We start from the raw sequence: 19,727 nt of genomic DNA on the forward strand, positions 1-19,727 counted from the left end.
TTGTCCATTATTAAAACCCATGGGCAGAAGAAAGTCAAGAATGGTTATATATGACCAAATATCATCGTCATTTAAAACAAGCTAAACTAGAGGTTGGATTATACTAGCAATAGTCACAATAATGGTGTTTTAAGACTGTCATTTTGGTGAGCAATGAATCATACAAATAACAAGTATATTCCCTGCTCTAAAGAAGATAGCAAAATATGACAGGTATTTGTTATATGGCAATGTTCCAAATGACAGTGAATTGATACTCATCAACTACATTTCCAATGTCCCACAGTATTTATACTTTCATTTACCTTAGCTATAATAATTCTCAATAGGTAAGGTTTTCATTTTCATTTGCTTTCATCAAGATTCCAAAAAACCAGCCAAATTCTGCCAAATGAGTACATTTGTGATGAGGTTAAATAAATACCTGAATTGCTAGATTTGAAGAAGATACTCTTGGAAGAACGCTGTATTTGATTCAAATAATTTACCCTACAGACAAAACATGAAACCCTGAAATCAGAAAATTAGATATCCCCTGCTAGCATGGAGAATACCAGCTGAGGGGCACCTGGGTGGCTCAGTCAGTTAAGTGTCCGACTTTGGCTCAGGTCATTATCTCGCGGTCCGTGAGTTCGAGCCCCACGTTGGGCTCTGTGCTGACGGCTCAGGGCCTGGAGCCTGTTCCGATGATTCTGTGTCTCCCTCTCTCTCTCTGCCCCTCCCCTGCTTGTGCTCTGTCTCTCTCAAAAATAAACAAACCTTAAAAAAATTTAAAAGAAAAAAAAAAGAATACCAGCTGAGATGACTTTCACTGGCAGGCTGCAATAAACGTTCATTCTCTGGGGTACTTTTAAAATGAGAACATAGTTTTTCTGAATGACTTCCATCAATTGCAGATTTCTCCATCAATTTGGTAAATGGATTTATAAGTGGTATCCACAACAACTTCTTATAAGCTGAAAGTTATGAAATATTTTAGTCATTAAACTTCTCATTTCAGTAGACTCTTTTTTCTGTCATTACCCTGTAAAATAAAAATCCTAAACAAGTATAAAGAGTAATATTTCACAGACAAAATAGAAATTATAACTGCTACTTATTGTGATACTAATTCAAAAAGTATCAAAATTGCATTGCACAACCATTCAACAATTGCCAGTCCCCACACACATTTTCCAAAAGGCCTGTTATTTTCTACATAACAAGAATGTAGAAATTTTTATTAATCTATTTCTTGAGTATTATAATATTTTAATTCAGTCAAACTAGAAAACAAATATAAAAACTACGGTTAACTCTGGTCCTCAGTTGCATTGTATCTACCCAATAGGAAATGTAGGTCATTTATGCCTAGAATAGCAGAAATGTAATATACTTTTAAAGTATTTGGCAATAATAGCCGCAAGGAAGATTAAGTTATTCTTTTCAAAGTAGATCTTTCAAAATTAAATTTATTCCTATCTCCCAGCTCAATCTAGGATATTCTTTAGTGATAATAGATGACAATACTTCTAAGTTTTACTAAACAACTGTTTTCACTCAAACTTAGAGATGTCATTTTTAAAAAATTTTTAAGTTTATTTATTTATTTTGAGAGAGAGAGAGAACAAGTGGAGGAGGGGCAGGGAGAAAGAGAGGGAGAGACAGAATCCCAAGTAGGCTCTGTGCTGTCAGTGCAGAGCCCAATATGGGGCTCAATCTCATAAACCCTCAGATCATAACCTGAGCCAAAATCAAGAGTTGGACCCTTAACCAACTGAGCCACCCAAGCACCCCAGATGTCATGTTTTTAAATATGAATACTCATGAATATCTTCAGAACTGTTCCATTTTAAGTAATGTTAGTGCTTTAGCAATCATTAAAGCTGTGTTTTCATAACTCCATTATATGATCATGTGTCTCCCTGACTTCATCTGTCTCCCTGATCATGTGACTCCCTGACTTAAATCAAATGTTATATTTAAGATTTTCTGCATGTTTTCAGAAATATGTTACCTCTTTGTAATTTATTTTTATAAATCTGCATTATACAATACATATGTTCAAGAAATTTCAATACTTTGGGTAGATGTGAAGAAATTATAGATTGAAAATTACTCATAATATTTCCAAATTACAGACACTTCTAAAGTGTTTGTAAAAATGTATCTACTTTTGTCTGAAGTTTCTATTTATCACCGAGACAAATATTTAGGATATAGGCCAATGAAAAGCATGCTCCTATTTTTGAAATACCAGCAACTCATGTACGAGTAGAACTGCTAACTAACCTCCCGATAGTCCCAGATGATCTACTTAAATGCTGCAAACATGAAACATCTGTTAGTAGGCATAATGATATTGTGAGCTATCTGAAGTCTAGAAGAATTTAAAAATATACAGATACACAAAATCAAATGAAAAGCCAAACCTAACAGTGAAGAAGACTATGATCTGGATAAGGCACTGCAATCAGTAAGTAGTACTATCATGTACTGAGTTGTTTGGTTCCAATAGCTACCCCACTCACAGAGGAACTGGTCTTTACTTTCAGCCATTCGCTTGTTTAGAATTTGTCTCTCTGCACATTGGCATCTCAAGAAAGAATACCTTATTTATATTTGAATCCTCAGCACCTACAAACCTTATAACAGCAAAGCAATAATTGAAGGAGAGAAGACTCAAGGTTTAGAGCAGTTAATGTGATGAATCAAGACAGTTGCTTTTTAGTTATTCACCTCACTGATCCATCTTTTTAGGGATCATTAAAAGAAAAATGTTTCCTATATTTGGAATAAAAGTTCAAAAATTAATGTAAGAGGATTAGGGGTCTTCAATTTGTAGACATATTTTAAAAGATTCAGTTTGGCGTCAGTATTTTAAATGTAAGTTCTCACTTGGCTTTGTGGGTTATTGGTAGCTACTTATACAATTTTTCTAAAGTTTTATCATAAGATGAAATCATACATTTTTCTGCTTCACCTATTAAAAAAAAGTAAACATGTCTTACCTTAAAGAATAAACAAAGTTAACGCATTGTAAAAAAAGAGATTTTAGAATGACTTTTAGCCCAACATTCAAAAAAAAAAAATGTTACCTTCATTACTGATTCTTCAAAACATAAAGAACTGTGTAAGTCTCAGACATTTCCATAGAAATGATCAACAATGATATTCTTACAACGTAGAAGTATTTTCTAGGATAAAAATTGTTCAAAGGTTCCAAGGCATTCCGCTATTTTTGTGTTGTGACAGTATTATAATAACCAAAACCATATGAGTGCCGAAAAACAATGTAATAATTTTCTTTAGCATAGAAAGTCCCACCTTTATAAAAAGTGCTATCATTTTAGTGGACCAAACGTATTCTTGTATGGAAAAGCAGATGTTTCACAAGAAAATGCTTTCAATTACGTGGAATGTACTGCCAAATGACAAATACATTATACTTCTGTACAACTTGGTGGTGAGACAAAGACATACTCTGCACACATATTTAATAATCAAAGCCCCAAAGATTACCAATTTAAATATATTTTAATGTTTAAAGAATTGAATTTCCTATACAAGGATGACTTTACCAGCCCCCTCTCAAAAGGGCATGTACTTAAAGCTTTTTCCAGGCGTGGTCATGGTTTATGCTGACCCAGCTACACTCACTAAACTATGTTCCATTTTGGCCAACAACCAGCATTTGAGGAATGGCTGTTCAGGGACTGTAATGCTGGCCACGGTCAGAGAAAAGAAAGATCCCAGTTCATGACCTTCCTTAGCATCTAGATTGCTCTAAGTAAGCAAACCAGCTGCAGACAAATACGTATTTAAAACTATCTCTCTGGAGAAAAGCATAAGAATCTCACAGATTTGAATTTGTTTTGCCAAACATTAATTCTTGGAAAACCAGCTCCCATTGGCCTCAAACAAAAGCACACAGCTCCTATTGAAAAATTCACTGAAATAGTCAGCAAAGAACACAAAGTAGATATAGGAATGCTGCTCGTTTCTCTCACTATATCTACACACTAGTCAAAGTTCACTAGAGAAGAAATTGTAGAGTCCCGCAGAACAAATGTGAGTGTGACAAAAAGGAAGAGAAAAGGCATTCTAGGTAGAAGGTGAAGTACAAGCAAGAGGAAGGAATCATGAGGGGACATGATTTGTAAGCACAAGTGACAAAGGATGAGACTGGACACACTGACAGTGGTCACTGTATGCCAAGCTCAAGAGCTTGAATTTTTTCCTAAGCGTTAAGACAGACCATGAAATCATTTTAAGCAGGGTAATAACAGACCAGAAGTACCTCTTTAAAAGGTAAATCCAGTGGTATTTTGGAGAATGGACTAGGTATATGGAGGGGGAGAAACGTAGAAGCAATGAAACTGGTTACTAGGGTCTCAGAGAGATGAAATTCCAACATTCATTTCCTAGAAAAAATTTTGAAGAAATCAAAAGTTGTTTCCACTGGTGATAAGAACATGAAAAACAATGAAGGAATTAGAATAGCAAGAGATCAGCACAGACCAAATATAACACCTCATTTACCCACAACCATCTGAATGGATTGTTCCACATATCCGTTCCAGAAAATGACAGCTTATCCCTTTAAATACCACAATTAACCTACTATTTAAAGAAAATCTTCTGGAAGTATTACTTCTTTTTCAAACAGAGTACAAGTAGCCTAAATGCAAGTTAACCACTCCTTAATGACTCAGAGGCGGCATATTAAAATGAAAGAATACTGGGCCAGACTCACCCGTTCTTAGTCTTGGGAGACACCCAACATGGACACCTCTTAGCCACAGTGAGCATTAGTTTTCTCTTCTACAAAATGAGAATAACCTTTGCCAGCCAAAGCTGTGGGGAAGTTTGAACAGATGAAGTAACACTTACAGGTGGGGGTTTTGTTTGTTTGAATGTTTTTTTTAAATGTAGGGTCCCTTTGGCTCACTATTGTGGCTGCTTTTCCCACCAGGTCTTCTTTTTAAATTTTTTTCATCTTGGGGAGCCTGGGTGGCTCAGTCGGTTAAGCGACCGACTTCAGCTCAGGTCATGAACTCACAGTTCCGTGGGTTCGAGCCCCACATCGGGCTCTGTTCTGACAGCTCAGAGCCTGGAGCCTGTTTCAGATTCTGTGTCTCCCTCTCTCTTTCTGCCCCTACCCTGTTCATGCTCTATCTCTGTCTCAAAAATAAAAAATAAACAGTAAAAAAAAAAATTTTTTTTTAAATAAATTTTTTTCATCTTAAAAAAAATCATCCTGAGTCAATCACCATTCCTTAAATCACTTGTAGGCCTGAGTTATCTGTATAAAACCAACTTTTCAAAACAGAATCATTACAACTCTTCAAGGTAGTCATAATTTGAGTACTACTAAACCAGATCCCAAGGGGGAACAATGGACTTGTAAAAGAACTGAGCCCAGGGGGTAGATGTTATATCAACCTCATTGTTGTGCTCAGTTCCTTGGGTCTCATTCATTTGTACAATATAAACAAAGCCATTTTCTCATACCTTTGGGGTTTTGGTGATACAAAAAGTATATTATTTATACACATAAACTGTGAAAGTAGAAGAAAAAGAGAAGCAGAAAATGGTCCCTAGCTGTTAAAGAATTACAAACATGAACATGACATGCTTATTGTAAGCGTAAGGAAATCAAACTAATTTTAAGACAGGTTTTCTGCGATTTGTTCCTTTAACTAAGTGGTGTTTAAAAGGACTCCAAGAACCTCACTCATTCCAAAACACCTGAAGCCTTACTATGAGTGATAGGGAAACTTTGTCTCCGAAATAGACTTTATCCCAAATACCAGCCCCACTGTGGCTATGGTTTTCTCAATCAACAGCAAGAACTCCTTACTGACTATACTCAAAACCTGGCATTGGTTTAATCTCCTTTATTACAACCACTCCAAAGTGATTATTATTACCCTCATTTTCCAGATAAGGAAACTGAACCTAGGAACGTTAAGTGGTCGGTCCCCAAGGCCACACATTTTAAGGGGTTTCCTAAGGAGTCTGGAAACCTAGAAGGAACCTGGAGGACTTCATTTCCGAGACTTCCTGGAGTATTCTTCACTTAGGTGCCCCAGGGCCTACTACAGTCTGGTATATTATATAGTGGTCGCTTAAAAGCCAGCCAAAAGAGTAAGAGAGCCGGCCGGGTATGGGCTTAGTTCTGGATAAAACCATAGACTAAAACTTGCCCCTCTGTCCCAAGGATCACACCCTCCCTAGGAGTACGAGCCTCGCTGCCTTTTTCCCAGCCCAGGCAGTCAAGCCTTGGGCAAGTGGCAGGTATGGGCAGAAAGGAGCTAAAGTCTAGCGAGAGACTTTCACTTCCGGGACCCACCACAGCCCCGGCCACCAGAACCCCGAAGGGTGCCCGCGGTAACCACAAAGAAGTGGTCCAAGCCCAAGCTTCCCCCTCCCCAAAGCGTGCCTACGCCCCCACCCCTGCGTCAGCACGCCCCCGTGACGTCAGCCCGCCGCCGTTCCGCCATGGAAGGAAGGGGTCCGAAGGAGCTGGCAAGATGAAGCTCAGGGAACGTTAGTGGAAATCACGGCCAGCGTACCTGTGCTCTCCAGCCCTGGGTCGGCTAGGAGAGAGCGGGACGCATGGGGAAGTGCAGTAGGTGAAAGCTAGAAAAGAAGCCAAAGGACGCGAGGTGGCAAGCAGGCGAATTCCTAGAACCGCTTGCGTGGAAGAGTGCCCATCCAGGAGCAACTGGACGAAAACGGAGCTAGTAACCATCAAGCAGCTTCTCTGGCAACGGCTGCCCCGCCCCTTCCGCCGAGCCGCAGCCGGCGCAGCCAATTGGCTGGGCTCGGGAAAGCAAGCGCCGGCGTCTGTTGCTATTGGTGGGAGTGAGGGAGGGGGCTGGGGAGAGGCGCTTTGTCATTCAGTTGCTGCCCTGGGTCAGATTTTCCCGCTCGCCGTCCAAACCTTTTGTTTTACGAAAAGGCAGCACTTGTGTGTAGTTACCAAAAATCTTAACCGAGTTCAACCTAGAAAGGGAAATAAGGCCGACTGGTTCCGAATTTTTCTGACACTCGGCCTGGAAGTGCTCTGCTTTTGCTTTTTTTTTTTAATTTTTTTTTTAACGTTTATTTATTTTTGAGACAGAGAGAGAGAGAGAGAGAGAGAGAGAGAGAGAGCATGAACGGGGGAAGGTCAGAGAGAGAGGGAGACACAGAATCTGAAACAGGCTCCAGGCCCTGAGCTGTCAGCACAGAGCCCGACGCGGGGCTCGAACTCACGGACCGCGAGATCGTGACCTGGCTGAAGTCGGACGCTCAACCGACTGCGCCACCCAGGCGCCCCTGCTTTTGCTTTTTAAAGAGATTTGAAGAAGCCAAAGCTACCGCGACTATAAGAAACTTAGTTTTATTTTTTTTTAATTTTTTTTCAACGTTTTTTATTTATTTTTGGGACAGAGAGAGAAAGAGCATGAACGGGGGAGGGGCAGAGAGAGAGGGAGACACAGAATCGGAAACAGGCTCCAGGCTCCAAGCCATCAGCCCAGAGCCTGACGCGGGGCTCGAACTCACGTAGCGCGAGATCATGACCTGGCTGAAGTCGGACGCTTAACCGACTGCGCCACCCAGGCGCCCCTATAAGAAACTTAGTTTTAAATTAAATATATGGTACTGCCGTTTAGTTGAGATCCTTCCCCAGGGCTCTTTTATTCTCCTGTTAAATGTGGGAGCCGGACCGTGATCTCCAAGGCGCCTTTCAGATCTCCGATCTCTGACCTACAGCCAACTGGTATGATTTATAAACTCCTGAAGAAGCAAGGCGAGATTTAAATTGAAAAGTAAAAACTCTCCACCTCAACTTAATGCTCATGTTAAGAATTACAAGAATTACACACCATCATATGAAGTACACAAATAGAGCAACTATCAACTGAGCAATTTAACCATGACAAGGCATACCGCGTTATTGGTTTTACTGAAGAATCTTTTCCATTGATGATTCCAGCAAAGCTTTTTTTCCCCCAGTGCTGAACGTCCAGCAAAAAGTTAATGATAGTTAAAAGTTCATAACTGTTCCATATGTGCAAATGCTAAAAAGCACTGAGGACTGGATCCATCTCTTACTGATGGGTCATGATCTCTGTCAAGTCATCTACTCTAGTCTGGGCCAGTTTCCCATTCTTTAAAAAAAGGAGGTAGTTGGACATGTGGAATTGGGGCAAGGAACATAATTTTGAGGGTCTTTCCAGCACTTACCTAGGATTCTAGCTAACCTTACTAGCTTGTCATAATAAGAAAAATAATTGTACACAGAAGATAGACTTCTTTTATTAAAAATACTTATTTTAATTAAATTGCATTGGTATTAGACGTGACCACCTTTATTAGCCATTCAAAGGGAGAAACATTCACAATAATCTCGAGATGATTACATTAGACTCAAATTGACTATTTTAACCAAACTGTCCAGGTAAATATGGTATCCTTCATCCTCTAAATCTAATCTGTTCTAATCTAAGTTTGAAATCTGTTGGATAGTGAATTTTGGGGTAGAAAGAGCCCTTATTTTATATAATTTAAATGGAAAAAAAAATTCATTCCAGCGCAACCTAAACTGCCAATCAATTTCCCCAAATATCATTAAATACCGACTACCTATGAAATAATCCATCAAGGATTTCTTCATAATTTAAAGTAGAGGCCAGCATACTTTCTCTGTCAAAGGCCACATAGTAAATATTTTAGGTTTTGTGAATTATACAGTCTCTGTCATACTTTACTCTGCCAATGATGCATAAAAGATGTCATTGGGGATATATAAATACATGGTTTCTCTGTGTTGCAGTAAAACTTTATTTACAAAAATAGATACCAGGATAGATTTGGCCCAAAGGACATTGTGTTCAGACCTCTAATATAAAGCATTTAAAACATCAAGTATGTCATAAACATTAAACTCATTAGTGTGTGCAGGATGCAACAATGCAATATTGGAGAAGTAATTTTGTTTTCCTTCCTCTTGGGAAGAAATATATAACGTAAAAATAGCAAACAGTGAAATATTAAAGACACTTGATAAATACAAATAAAACTTAGCAAAATAAAAAAGCCATTTAAAAACAGTTTGGTTGTGTAATAAATTATTTTCATAGGGTTTATCCTCAACTCTGAATCGCATTCTTTCCAACATGTTTTGGTTTTCTTTTGCTATTTTAATGAACTTAGTGGTTTAAAATAACAACCATGTGGCAACAGCTGGTGTCTCTCATCCAGTTGCAACCAGACTGCTGCTGAGGCTGGAATATCCAAGATTATTTATGTTTGGTGACTTGGTGGGTTCAATTGGGAGGCTAAGGCCTCTTGTACTGTATCCCTGTGGCTCTGCATGTGGCCAACTTGAGCTTTTATTCATGGCAGGTGCATCCCAAGAGTGAGTGTCCTAGGCAACAAAGGAAGAAGCTGCAGATCTAAGGCCACACAAGTTACACAGAACCACTTCTGCTGCAGTTTTCTGTCTAAAATCTATCAGAGAACCAGCCAAAATACAAGGGAAAGAGTAAAAGATTCTGCCTCTTTTAGGACAGTGTCAAAGTCACATCAATGGAAAGAATTTACTACACACGGCATCTAAGGTATGTGCTATTTCCTGATCATCAAGTTCTATCAGCACAGTATCCTAAATGTAGTAGACTAAAGTGATATCCATAAGTTGATGAAATGATCATGGTCCCTGCACACTAAAATAGGACAGAGAACTAGAGAACTAACATAGCCCTTATGTAAGGCAATAAATTCTCTGACATTCTCTCACTTCCATATAAAATCAAACAACTTTCTCTGTTCTGTGCATATTAGGATGAGTAAAAGACATTTGCCAGAGTGATACCTGTATGCTAGGTATTAGAAATTGTGTTTATTCCGGGCACCTAGGTGGCTCGGTCAGTTAAGCATCCAATTTGGCTTAGGTGATGATCTATGGTTCATGAGTTCAAGGCCCGGGTCAAGCTCTGTGCTGACAGCTCAGAGCCTGGAGCCTGCTTCAGATTCTGTGTCTCACTTTCTCTCTCTGCCCCTCCCCTGCTCTCTCTCTCTCTCTCTCTCTCTTAAAAATAAATATTGGGGCACCTGGGTGGCTCAGTCAGTTAAGCATCCAACTTCAGTTCAGGTCATGATCTTACAGTTTGTGGGTTCGAGCCCCACGACCAGCTCTGTGCTGACAGCTCCAAACCTGGAGCCTGCTTCGGACTCTGTGTCTCCCTCTCTCTCTGCTTCTCTCTCTCTCTCTCTCTCTCTCTCTCTCTCTCTCTCAAAAATAAACATTAGAAAAATAATTTAAAAAAATAAAAAATAAACATTAAAAAAATTAAAAAATAAAAAAGAAGTTGTGGTTAGTCACCTGATAAAAAGACTGCATATAGATCCACATTTTAGATGACCCATTCATCTTCTACCCAGACTGAACAGAAGGTTAAATGGGAATGTGGTGAGAATCACCACTCAAGCATCTTTAAAGTCTTTGATGGTGGCAATAATCACTAGAATTCCCCTAGAAATATGGTATGGATTTTGGTTTACTTTCTTGGTAGAAAAGGGCCATTCAAGGGCCTACTAATTGGCCTTCTGATTATAATAGCCATGAATGAAGAAGCAATGCCAAGATGTTGTAAATATGAAGTTCAGGTCTCTTTTCATCAGATCTAGCAATTTTTCATTTCAAGTATAGGGACACCATAATCAATCACCCACTGCTAAAGATCCCTCCTAGTCTAACAACTATGGTTACTGTTCTGGCCCTGCTTCCTATAATGGTAACCATAGCTATCTCATCCCTGATGGTTAAGTGCTGTCACTTGGCGTCTGCCACTTTGAGAGCCTATTATTTCCCTTAGGGAATTAGGGATCCTATTTAATTGCAGCATCTCCTAACTTCATCCCTGGGCTCAGAGGACAGCAATATTTTCTCTCCCTCACAATATTTTCTCAATGCATTAGTGAAGAGAAGGTCCTCCAGGCCTTTTTAGGACACAATTGGCGATAGGTGACTGGGTCACACATGATAAATCCATTCCAATCATTCTGTCTCCTTAAGTCTTCTAACTCAATCTTCTAAAATATATCATGAGATTTCTAGCACCTCAACTGGATTTAATGCAGGCCACCATTGGACCCACGTTTCAACCAACCAAGCAAACCTTTAACCACTCCCAGATGCTTAGGCAAGCATGATGAATCCATGGTCTTTGGTAAGTATATCCACACTGATAATTTCGATCTCTTCAAAAATTAAATTCCTTCATCACTAGTCTAACACTCTCGAGATTCATTATCATATTCCATAGGTTTCTGCCAATCTAAATAAGCAAAATCTTGCACATTTTTTTTTCTATGAAAGACTTCTCCCAGGTCAGACTTTTTACTCGTGCCCTGGAATATATTGAGATCTAACTCTGTAGATCTATAGATCTAATAATACTGGCATCTAGTAGGTAGAGGTCAGGGATGCTGCTAAACATTCTACAATGCACAGAACAGCCCCTACAACAAAAACTTATTCAGTCCAAATGTTAACAGTGCTAACATTAATCAATCCTGCCCCCACATAGAGGCCACTAGCAACTTATGGCTACTGAACATTTAAAATGTGAGTAGTCTTGAGACATGTTATAAGTGTAAAACATGATTTTGCATATGAAAAAAGAATAAAATATCTTCATTTTTATAATAATCATTTGTTGAAATGATAATATTTTGGGTATGTTGAGTTAAATAAGATATATTATTAAAATTTAAATTTTGTTCTTTTTTACAGCTTTTAAGTTTGCTACTAAAAAATTAAAAATTATGTATATGGCTCACATTGTATTTCTACTGGATGGTACTGGTCTAGAGATATAAAGAAGTGATAGCAGTGAATTATGGGGAGAATCAGGTACTCTTCACAAGGTTATTTCCTCAGATGAAGTAATTTCTGAATTTTCAAAGAAGACAAGACCAGCTTTATAAGATAGAGAAGGAAGACTTCTTCAGACAGCAAAGAGTTCTTTAAGGTCTATCAAGATGATAGAATTATCTAAGTACACTCTAACAGGTTATTACAATTCTCAAGATCCAACTTCTCAATCAATGTCTTAATTTTTTACCTAAAAGACCTAGTGAGTCTGTTTATTCAACTTACCTTGGAGTTCAGTCTTTGACAGCATTAATAATTGATTCGGATGTGTCATCCTAGCAACCCATAGAGATATATTTCTAAGGAAATCATAGAAGCTCTCTGGACCTCTGAGCTTGTAACATTTTTAAGCATCTTAGTGCATTATAAACAGCAAAACCACCCCTCAATCTTTGTATTCTTCATTTCTGCCATTCCCATGAAAGACTTCCATCAGTAACTACTTAATTCCTGAAGCCTACAGGCCACTTTTAAATTCATGTATAATTTAAATTCAATAAAGTGTGCAGATATTAAGTGTTCAGAATATGAGTTTTGACAATTATACACACCCATGAAGCCACTACCTAAAACAAAATCTAGAACATTTACATGAACCCAGTAAGTTTATTTGCATTTCTTTCCAGTCCATTAACCAAAACTACCTTCACCCCCATCACACATGCATACTCTAAAACAACCACTTTCTAACTTCTGCCATTAGATGTTAATTTGCTCATTCTTGATTTTCATATACATGCAATCATACAATACATATTCCTTTGCATCTGCCTCCTTTCGCTCAATACATATGTTTTTTTAGATTCATTTATGTTGTTGCCTATTTTGGTAGTTTGTTCCTTTTTATTACGAAGTAGTAGTGTTCAGTTATCTGAATATATCACAATTTGTTTATCAACTCTGTTGACAGATATTTAGTTATTTGCAGTTTGGGATTATCATGAATAAGGCTGCTATGGATATTCTTATGAAAGGTAGTTTATGAATATACACTTTCATTTTCTTATCTAGGAGTAGAATTGCTGGGTCATGGGATATATACACATGTAACTTTACAAAAAAATGCTATATCTATCTCAAAAATCATTGTACCAGCAGTGTATGAGGGGTTCAAATGCTTTAATCCTTGCCAACATTTATTATAGCCACTTTTTTTGGTTAATTTTAGCTGTTCTAGTAGGTGTGAAGTGGCATTCATTATACATTATTTGCATTTCCCTGAAACTAATGATGTTGAGCACCATTTTAATAGTTATGAACCATATGTATATGTTTTATGAAGTGTTATTTTCCCCAATTTTTTATTGGGTTGTCCTTTTATTATTGATTTGTAGGTGTTCTTTATGTTTTCTGAAAAAAATCTTTCGTGAAATATATATAATGAATATTTTCTCCCACTTTGTACCCTGACTATTCATTTTCTTAATGATACCTTTAAGTGAGCAAAAATTTTAAATTTTGATACAATCTAATATATCAACACTTTTCCTTTTATATTTTTGTGCTTTACAACTCTATATTTGTGAATATATTATATTTTTTCTAGACCTTTTATGATTCTAAGCTTTTATATTTAAATGTATGATCCATTCTGCATCACTTTTTTATAAGGAATGAAGCAGGTGTCAAGGTTTACTTGATTTTATACAGATATCCAGTTGTTCTACCATGATTTATTTGAAAGGCTTTCTCTTCCACATTGAATTAACTTCTTGCTTTTCCTGAAAATGATTAGACCATTCATGTGTGGGTCTACTTCTGGACCTTCCATCCTATCCATCCAGTAATGGATAATCAAAACATATGCCAACATCATATTCTCTTGACTACTGTAGTTTTATTTAAGTTTTACAATTAGGTTGATTTCATTTACCGTAAGGTAGGTTGTCCACAGGGTAAGTTAAACAAGGACTGAGCAAAGTCTTGGGGAACAAAAGGCATCACTTTTACTAAAGAGAAAGTGGGTGTCTTAGTTCAGGCAGCTATGACAAAAGAACTACTAACTGGGTGGCTTAAACAACAGAAGGCTATTGCTCATGGTTGTGGAGTCAGAGAAGTCCAAGATCAAGATGCCAGCCAATTCAATTCCTGGTGACCTCCTCCTGGTTTTCAAATGGATACCTTTTTGCTGTATGTTCACATATGAGAGAGGGAGGGAGAAAGCGAGAGAGAGAAAGAGAAAAAGAGTGCTCTCACGTCTCTTCTTGTAAGGGCACTACTCCCAAGAGAAAAGCTCCACCTTCATGACCTTAATTACCTCTCAGAGGCCCCACCTTCAAATATCATCACAATGGGGATACAAATTTGGGGAGAATATAAACATTTAGTCTATAGGAGTGGGCAACATATTACCTGTTGTTGAAAGAGGCCCTTACCAGAAGCCACTGAGACAGGCAACTACTCCAGTTCTGCACTAACTAAGCCATTGTAGTTTGGGCTGGACATAAATGTGGGGTGAGGTTGATATGAGTTGTTATAATAACAGTGGCTACAGCAAGGGCTTTGAAAACAAACCAACCTATATTAATGTTTTCCAGCTACAAGTCTTGGGCAAGTTACTCTACTTCTCTAAGCTGTGTTTTTCTTAAAAAAAAAAAAAAAAAAAAAAAAAAAGAATTGTTCTCCCTGATAGGATTGTTGTGATGATTAAGGTCATATTTGTAGAGCACATAGCCCTGTCTCATTAAATCATAGGTGTCCTATAGGTGGTAGATATTAGTAAACAATGGTTGTTTTAAGGTGTAAAGCACATGATATAAAATCAAGAATTCTATCTCTCTTTTTTTAAGACATTTTTTAAAAAGAAGTTTTAGGTTCATAGCTAAATTGAAAGGAACACTCAAAGATATGATATATATATTCCCTGTCCACACACATACATAACCTCCTCCATTATCAACATCTCTCACCAGATGGAAAATTTTTTACAATTGATGAAGCTAAATTGACACATCATTATCACCCAGAGTATATAGTTTACATTAGGATTCATTCTTGGTGTTGTATATTCTATGAGTTTGGACAAATGCATAATGACATTATAATGCATAACTACAGTATCATAAGAGTATTCTCACTGCCCTAAAAATTTCCTGTGCTCTGCCTTTTCATCTCTCCCTTCCTGCAAATCCTTAGCAACCACTGATCTTACTGTCTCCATAGTTTTGCCTTTTCCAGCATGTCCTATAATTGGAATCATACAGTATGTGTCCTTTTCATATAGGTTTCTTATAGTTTGTAATATGCATTTAAATTTTCTCCATGCTTTTCATGGTTTGACATCTCATTCCATTGCCTGGATGCACCATAGTTTATTTTTCCATTTACCTACTGAAGAACATCCCAGTTGCTTCCAAGTTTTGGCAATTATGAATAAAGCTGCTATAAACATCCACATAGAGGTTTTAATGTAAACATATGTTTTCAATTCCTTTAGGTAAATACCAAGGAGTGAGACTGCTAGATCTGATTATCTCTTTTCATCCAGATATTTTCCACAGAGTTTGAGGCCTCAGACATGAGTCTTTTTAAAAAAACTGTAGTAGCATAAGTGAATCTACTTTTCCTTCTCAACTATAAATGATTCCAGTAATTACCATAATTTGCAAAAATCCAGGATGTTTGACCAGTTAAATAAGGACTTTCAAATTCAGCCCAAGTTGTAGCATATGTTCAATATTTACTATCACTATAACTATTTCATGTATGGAACATTTAATATATCATATAGACAATTTTTAAATCAAAATAACTTGTTTTAATATCATACAGAAAATAACATTGCTTATCCTTATATTGTAAGCTCAGTATTCTATCCTACAGACATTATCATTTCTTTGGCTGACCAAGGGAAAATGATGCATGAGTGTGAAATTTCCTTCTTAAAATATATTATTATTTGGCTCTGATTAGGTTTTAAAAGCTTTAAGAATAAATCTAAGCAATTTAGGTCTCATGGCATAAAGATGTTATGTGGTCATAGAGAGTAGAGACACTATTTTATTATTCTTGTATTGTTTGAAAATCTATGAATATAACTAAAAGTTTATTTAAGAATTAGTTAACTATTTAAAGAACACACATAATTGCATAGCAAAGGAGAGCATCAATAACAGAAAAATGCAGCCTAGTGAATGAGAAAAGATATTTGTAAACGATATAGCCAATAAGGGGTTAGTATTCAAAATATTCAAAAAATTCAAATAATGTACAACTTGACACCAAAAACCAAACAATCTGATTTAAAAATGGGCAAAATAACGGACTAGACATATTTTTAAAGAAGACATACAGATGGCCAATAGACACATGAAGAAATGTTCAACACTACTAATCACCAGGGAAATGCAAATCAAAACCATGATGAGGTATCACCTCACACTAGTCAGAATGTCTGATATCAAAAGATGAGAAATAACAAGTGTTGGAAAGGATGTGGAAAAAAGAGAGCCCTCATACACTTTTGGTGGAAATGTAAATTGGTGCAACCACTGTGTAAAACATTACGGAAGTTTCTCAAAAAATTAAAAATGGAAACACCATATGATCCAGTAATTCTACTACTGGGCATTTACCCAGAGAAAATGAAAACACTAATTCAAAAAGAAACATGCATCCCTATATTTATTGTAGCATTCTTTGCAATTGCCAAGATATGGAAGCAGCCCAAATGTTCATCCATAGATGAAGGTACAAAGAAGGACACACACACACACACACACACACACACACACACACAACGGAATATCACACAGCCATAAAAATAATGAAATCTTGCCATTGGTGACAATATGGATGGACTTAGAGAGTATTATCTTAATGAAATAAGTCAGATAGAGAAAGACAAATACCATATGATTTCACTTATGTGCAAAATCTAAAAAAACAAAACAAATAAACAAAGGCAAAACAGAATAAACTTGTGGTTGCCTGAGAGGTAGTGGGTGGGGGGATCAGTGAAATAGGTAAAGGGGATAAAATGGTTCAAATTTTCAGTTATAAAATAAATAAGCCACAGGGATTAAAAGTACAGCATAGGGAATATAGTCAATAATATTATAATAATGTATGGTGACAGTTACAACACTTAGGAACGTTGAGTAACTTATAGAACTGTCAAATAAATATGTTGTACACCTGAAACTGACATAATATTGTATGTGAGTTATACTTCAACAATAAAACAGGAAAACAAAAACAAAAAAATAAACAACACTCTGAAAATGATGAACTCCTAGGTGTCAAATATGAAGAAAAACATTCATAAGGAAATAAAATGTGGTCCTTTGGAAACAGAAGATTAATAATGCAGGGATACAATATGAAATTGGCATAGTTAGTACATTTGGTCTAGTATACATTTTAAGAAAAACTTAAGAAAGCTGAAGGATTGGTCCTGTTGTTTGCTTTTTTAAAAATAGTTTTCTTTTAGGCCCGTTTACTTTGGATGGGCTTTTGTCAGTAGGTCTTCTTCCCCTAGTTTATTGAAGTTCAGCATGATCCTTTTGTATGGAAGAGAAAATTGCTTGGTCAAAATTCTACCTAGAAGATGAAAATAATATTAATTTTTTATCAAAATATCATATAGTCCACATATTAAACCACTTATGTACATGTTTCCAAACACTGATTGGCACTTTTTAGAAATATCAATGCTATTGTTTTAAGTGCCTTTATCAGTTGTAACAGTTTGGGTTGGAAGTAACAGAATACCTGACTAATGTTGGCTTAAAGAACCGGAGCGTTTGTTACCTCACACAATAAGATGTCTGTAGTTAGGCACTATCCAGATTGGCACAGCTGTCACCAGTGTCATCAGAGACACAGGCTCTTTCTAAAACCTTTCAGCTCTACTACCCTTTACTTTTTGGTTGCCCTCTTCACCTTCCACCTAAGGGCCACAGAGGCTCCCTCAGCTAAGTGCCTTCTTTGGAAAGAAAGGTGGGATTTTCCTAGACATTTTTCATTTATTTCAGGGAAGAAAATATTATCTATAAACGATCTCACCATCACCATCTCCTTCTCCTCCACCTCCCTCCTGCTAGCAGACTAATCCTTAGATTACTGGCTTGAGTCAGGTCACAGAGTTGTGCCCCAATATGAGGGAGGCTTGGAAAAATGAGCCTCAGACATTTTTGACCTCCATCTTGGAAGACAGCTTCTGCCAGCAAGAAAGTGAAGGAGGCAAGCTATTGTCCAGGCAACTAATTGTGCCCATGAAGGTGCCACACACACCAGAGAAAGGCCATAAATTAATATAGTTTAATAGTTTATGATTTAAATAAAAAAATTTAAAAATTTTTTTTTCAACGTTTATTTATTTTTGGGACAGAGAGAGACAGAGCATGAACGGGGGAGGGTCAGAGAGAGAGGGAGACACAGAATCGGAAACAGGCTCCAGGCTCTGAGCCATCAGCCCAGAGCCTGACACAGGGCTCGAACTCACGGACCGCGCGAGATCATGACCTGGCTGAAGTCGGACGCTTAACCGACTGCGCCACCCAGGCGCCCCTAATATTTATTTTCTTAAGTTTATCTGTTTTGATTTTTTTTAAATTTTTTTTCAACGTTTTTTATTTATTTTGGGACAGAGAGAGACAGAGCATGAACGGGGAGGGGCAGAGAGAAAGGGAGACACAGAATCGGAAACAGGCTCCAGGCTCTGAGCCATCAGCCCAGAGCCCGACGCGGGGCTCGAACTCCCGGACCGCGAGATCGTGACCTGGCTGAAGTCGGACGCTTAACCGACTGCGCCACCCAGGCGCCCCTAATATTTATTTTCTTAAGTTTATCTGTTTTGAGAGAGAGAGAGGGAGAGCAAGAGATAGAGTAGAGAAGGGGCAGAGAGAGAGAGGGAGAGAGAGAGAGAGAGAGAGAGAGAGAGAGAGAGAATCCTAAGCAGGCTCTGCACTATCAGCACAGAGCCCCATGCAGGGCTCGATCCCATGAACCATAAGATCATGACCTAAGCCAAAATCAAGAGTAGAGGCTTAACCAAGTGAGCCAACCAGGTGCCCCTGTATTAATATTTATTAAACTTTTATTGTGACCTAAATACAGTTTTAATCACTACATGTACTCTTTTTTTTTAATGTTTATTTATTTTTGAGAGAGAGAGAAACAGAGCACGAGTGGGGGAGGGGCAAGAGAGAGGGAGACACAATATCTGAAGCAGGCTCCAGACTCTCAGCTGTCAGCACAGAGCCTGACATGGGGCTCAAACTCGTGAACTGCAAGATCATAACCTGAGCTGAAATCGGACACTTAACTGACTGAGCCACTCAGGCGCCCCATTCCATGTACTATTTAAATTTTACAACAATTTTACAAATGTGGAAAGTGAGGCATGGCGATATTGAATAACTTACCTAAGGCCACACAGTCAGTAAAAGGCAGAGCTGGAATTTCAATCCAGTTAGTCTAATGTCAAAGCCAAACTCTTAACCATTTAATTGCTGTTTCCACATGATCATTGCAAACAGGATTAAAGGTGAATGCCAATAAAAATTTATGTAATTGAGAACAGAAGTGGCAGACATTTTTAACATATTCTTAGACTCTGGAATTTTACTATTTTACTATTTTGCTTTATCCCCTGCTTAGTAAGTAATTTACAAAGTATGACTCATTGTTATTATCTATATTATAACTCATCCAAGTGGAGATAAAACATGTATATGATATAATGACATTTAGGATAAATTATGACACTAAAAAATTCATTCCTTTATTCTTCGTTGAAAAATACAAAATGCTTCCCAAAAAGTTTCTTTTAAAAATCTGTCATTTGCTCACAACCACTGCTTTTAAAATACCC

At 37.5% G+C, this 19,727-nt stretch overlaps 1 protein-coding gene across 4 annotated transcripts in view; it reads right to left on the reverse strand.

Annotated features, from left to right (window-relative positions):
• ODF2L (outer dense fiber of sperm tails 2 like) overlaps positions 1–19,727 on the reverse strand; it is a 142,995-nt gene that overhangs the window by 30,316 nt on the left and 92,952 nt on the right. For 2 of the 4 annotated variants that reach the window (XM_030327315.1, XM_030327319.1), the window contains one exon: positions 794–956. In XM_030327315.1, coding sequence (XP_030183175.1) covers positions 794–906 — 113 coding nt within the window. In that variant the 5' untranslated portion in view covers positions 907–956. Of the gene's footprint in view, positions 1–793; positions 957–4,735; positions 4,835–6,557; positions 6,757–19,727 lie in introns of those variants that run through there. The other 2 variants (XM_030327317.1, XM_032594332.1) reach the window with 2 other exon arrangements.

Source organism: Lynx canadensis, chromosome C1, assembly GCF_007474595.2.
Source record: "Lynx canadensis isolate LIC74 chromosome C1, mLynCan4.pri.v2, whole genome shotgun sequence".
NCBI lineage: Eukaryota > Metazoa > Chordata > Mammalia > Carnivora > Felidae > Lynx > Lynx canadensis.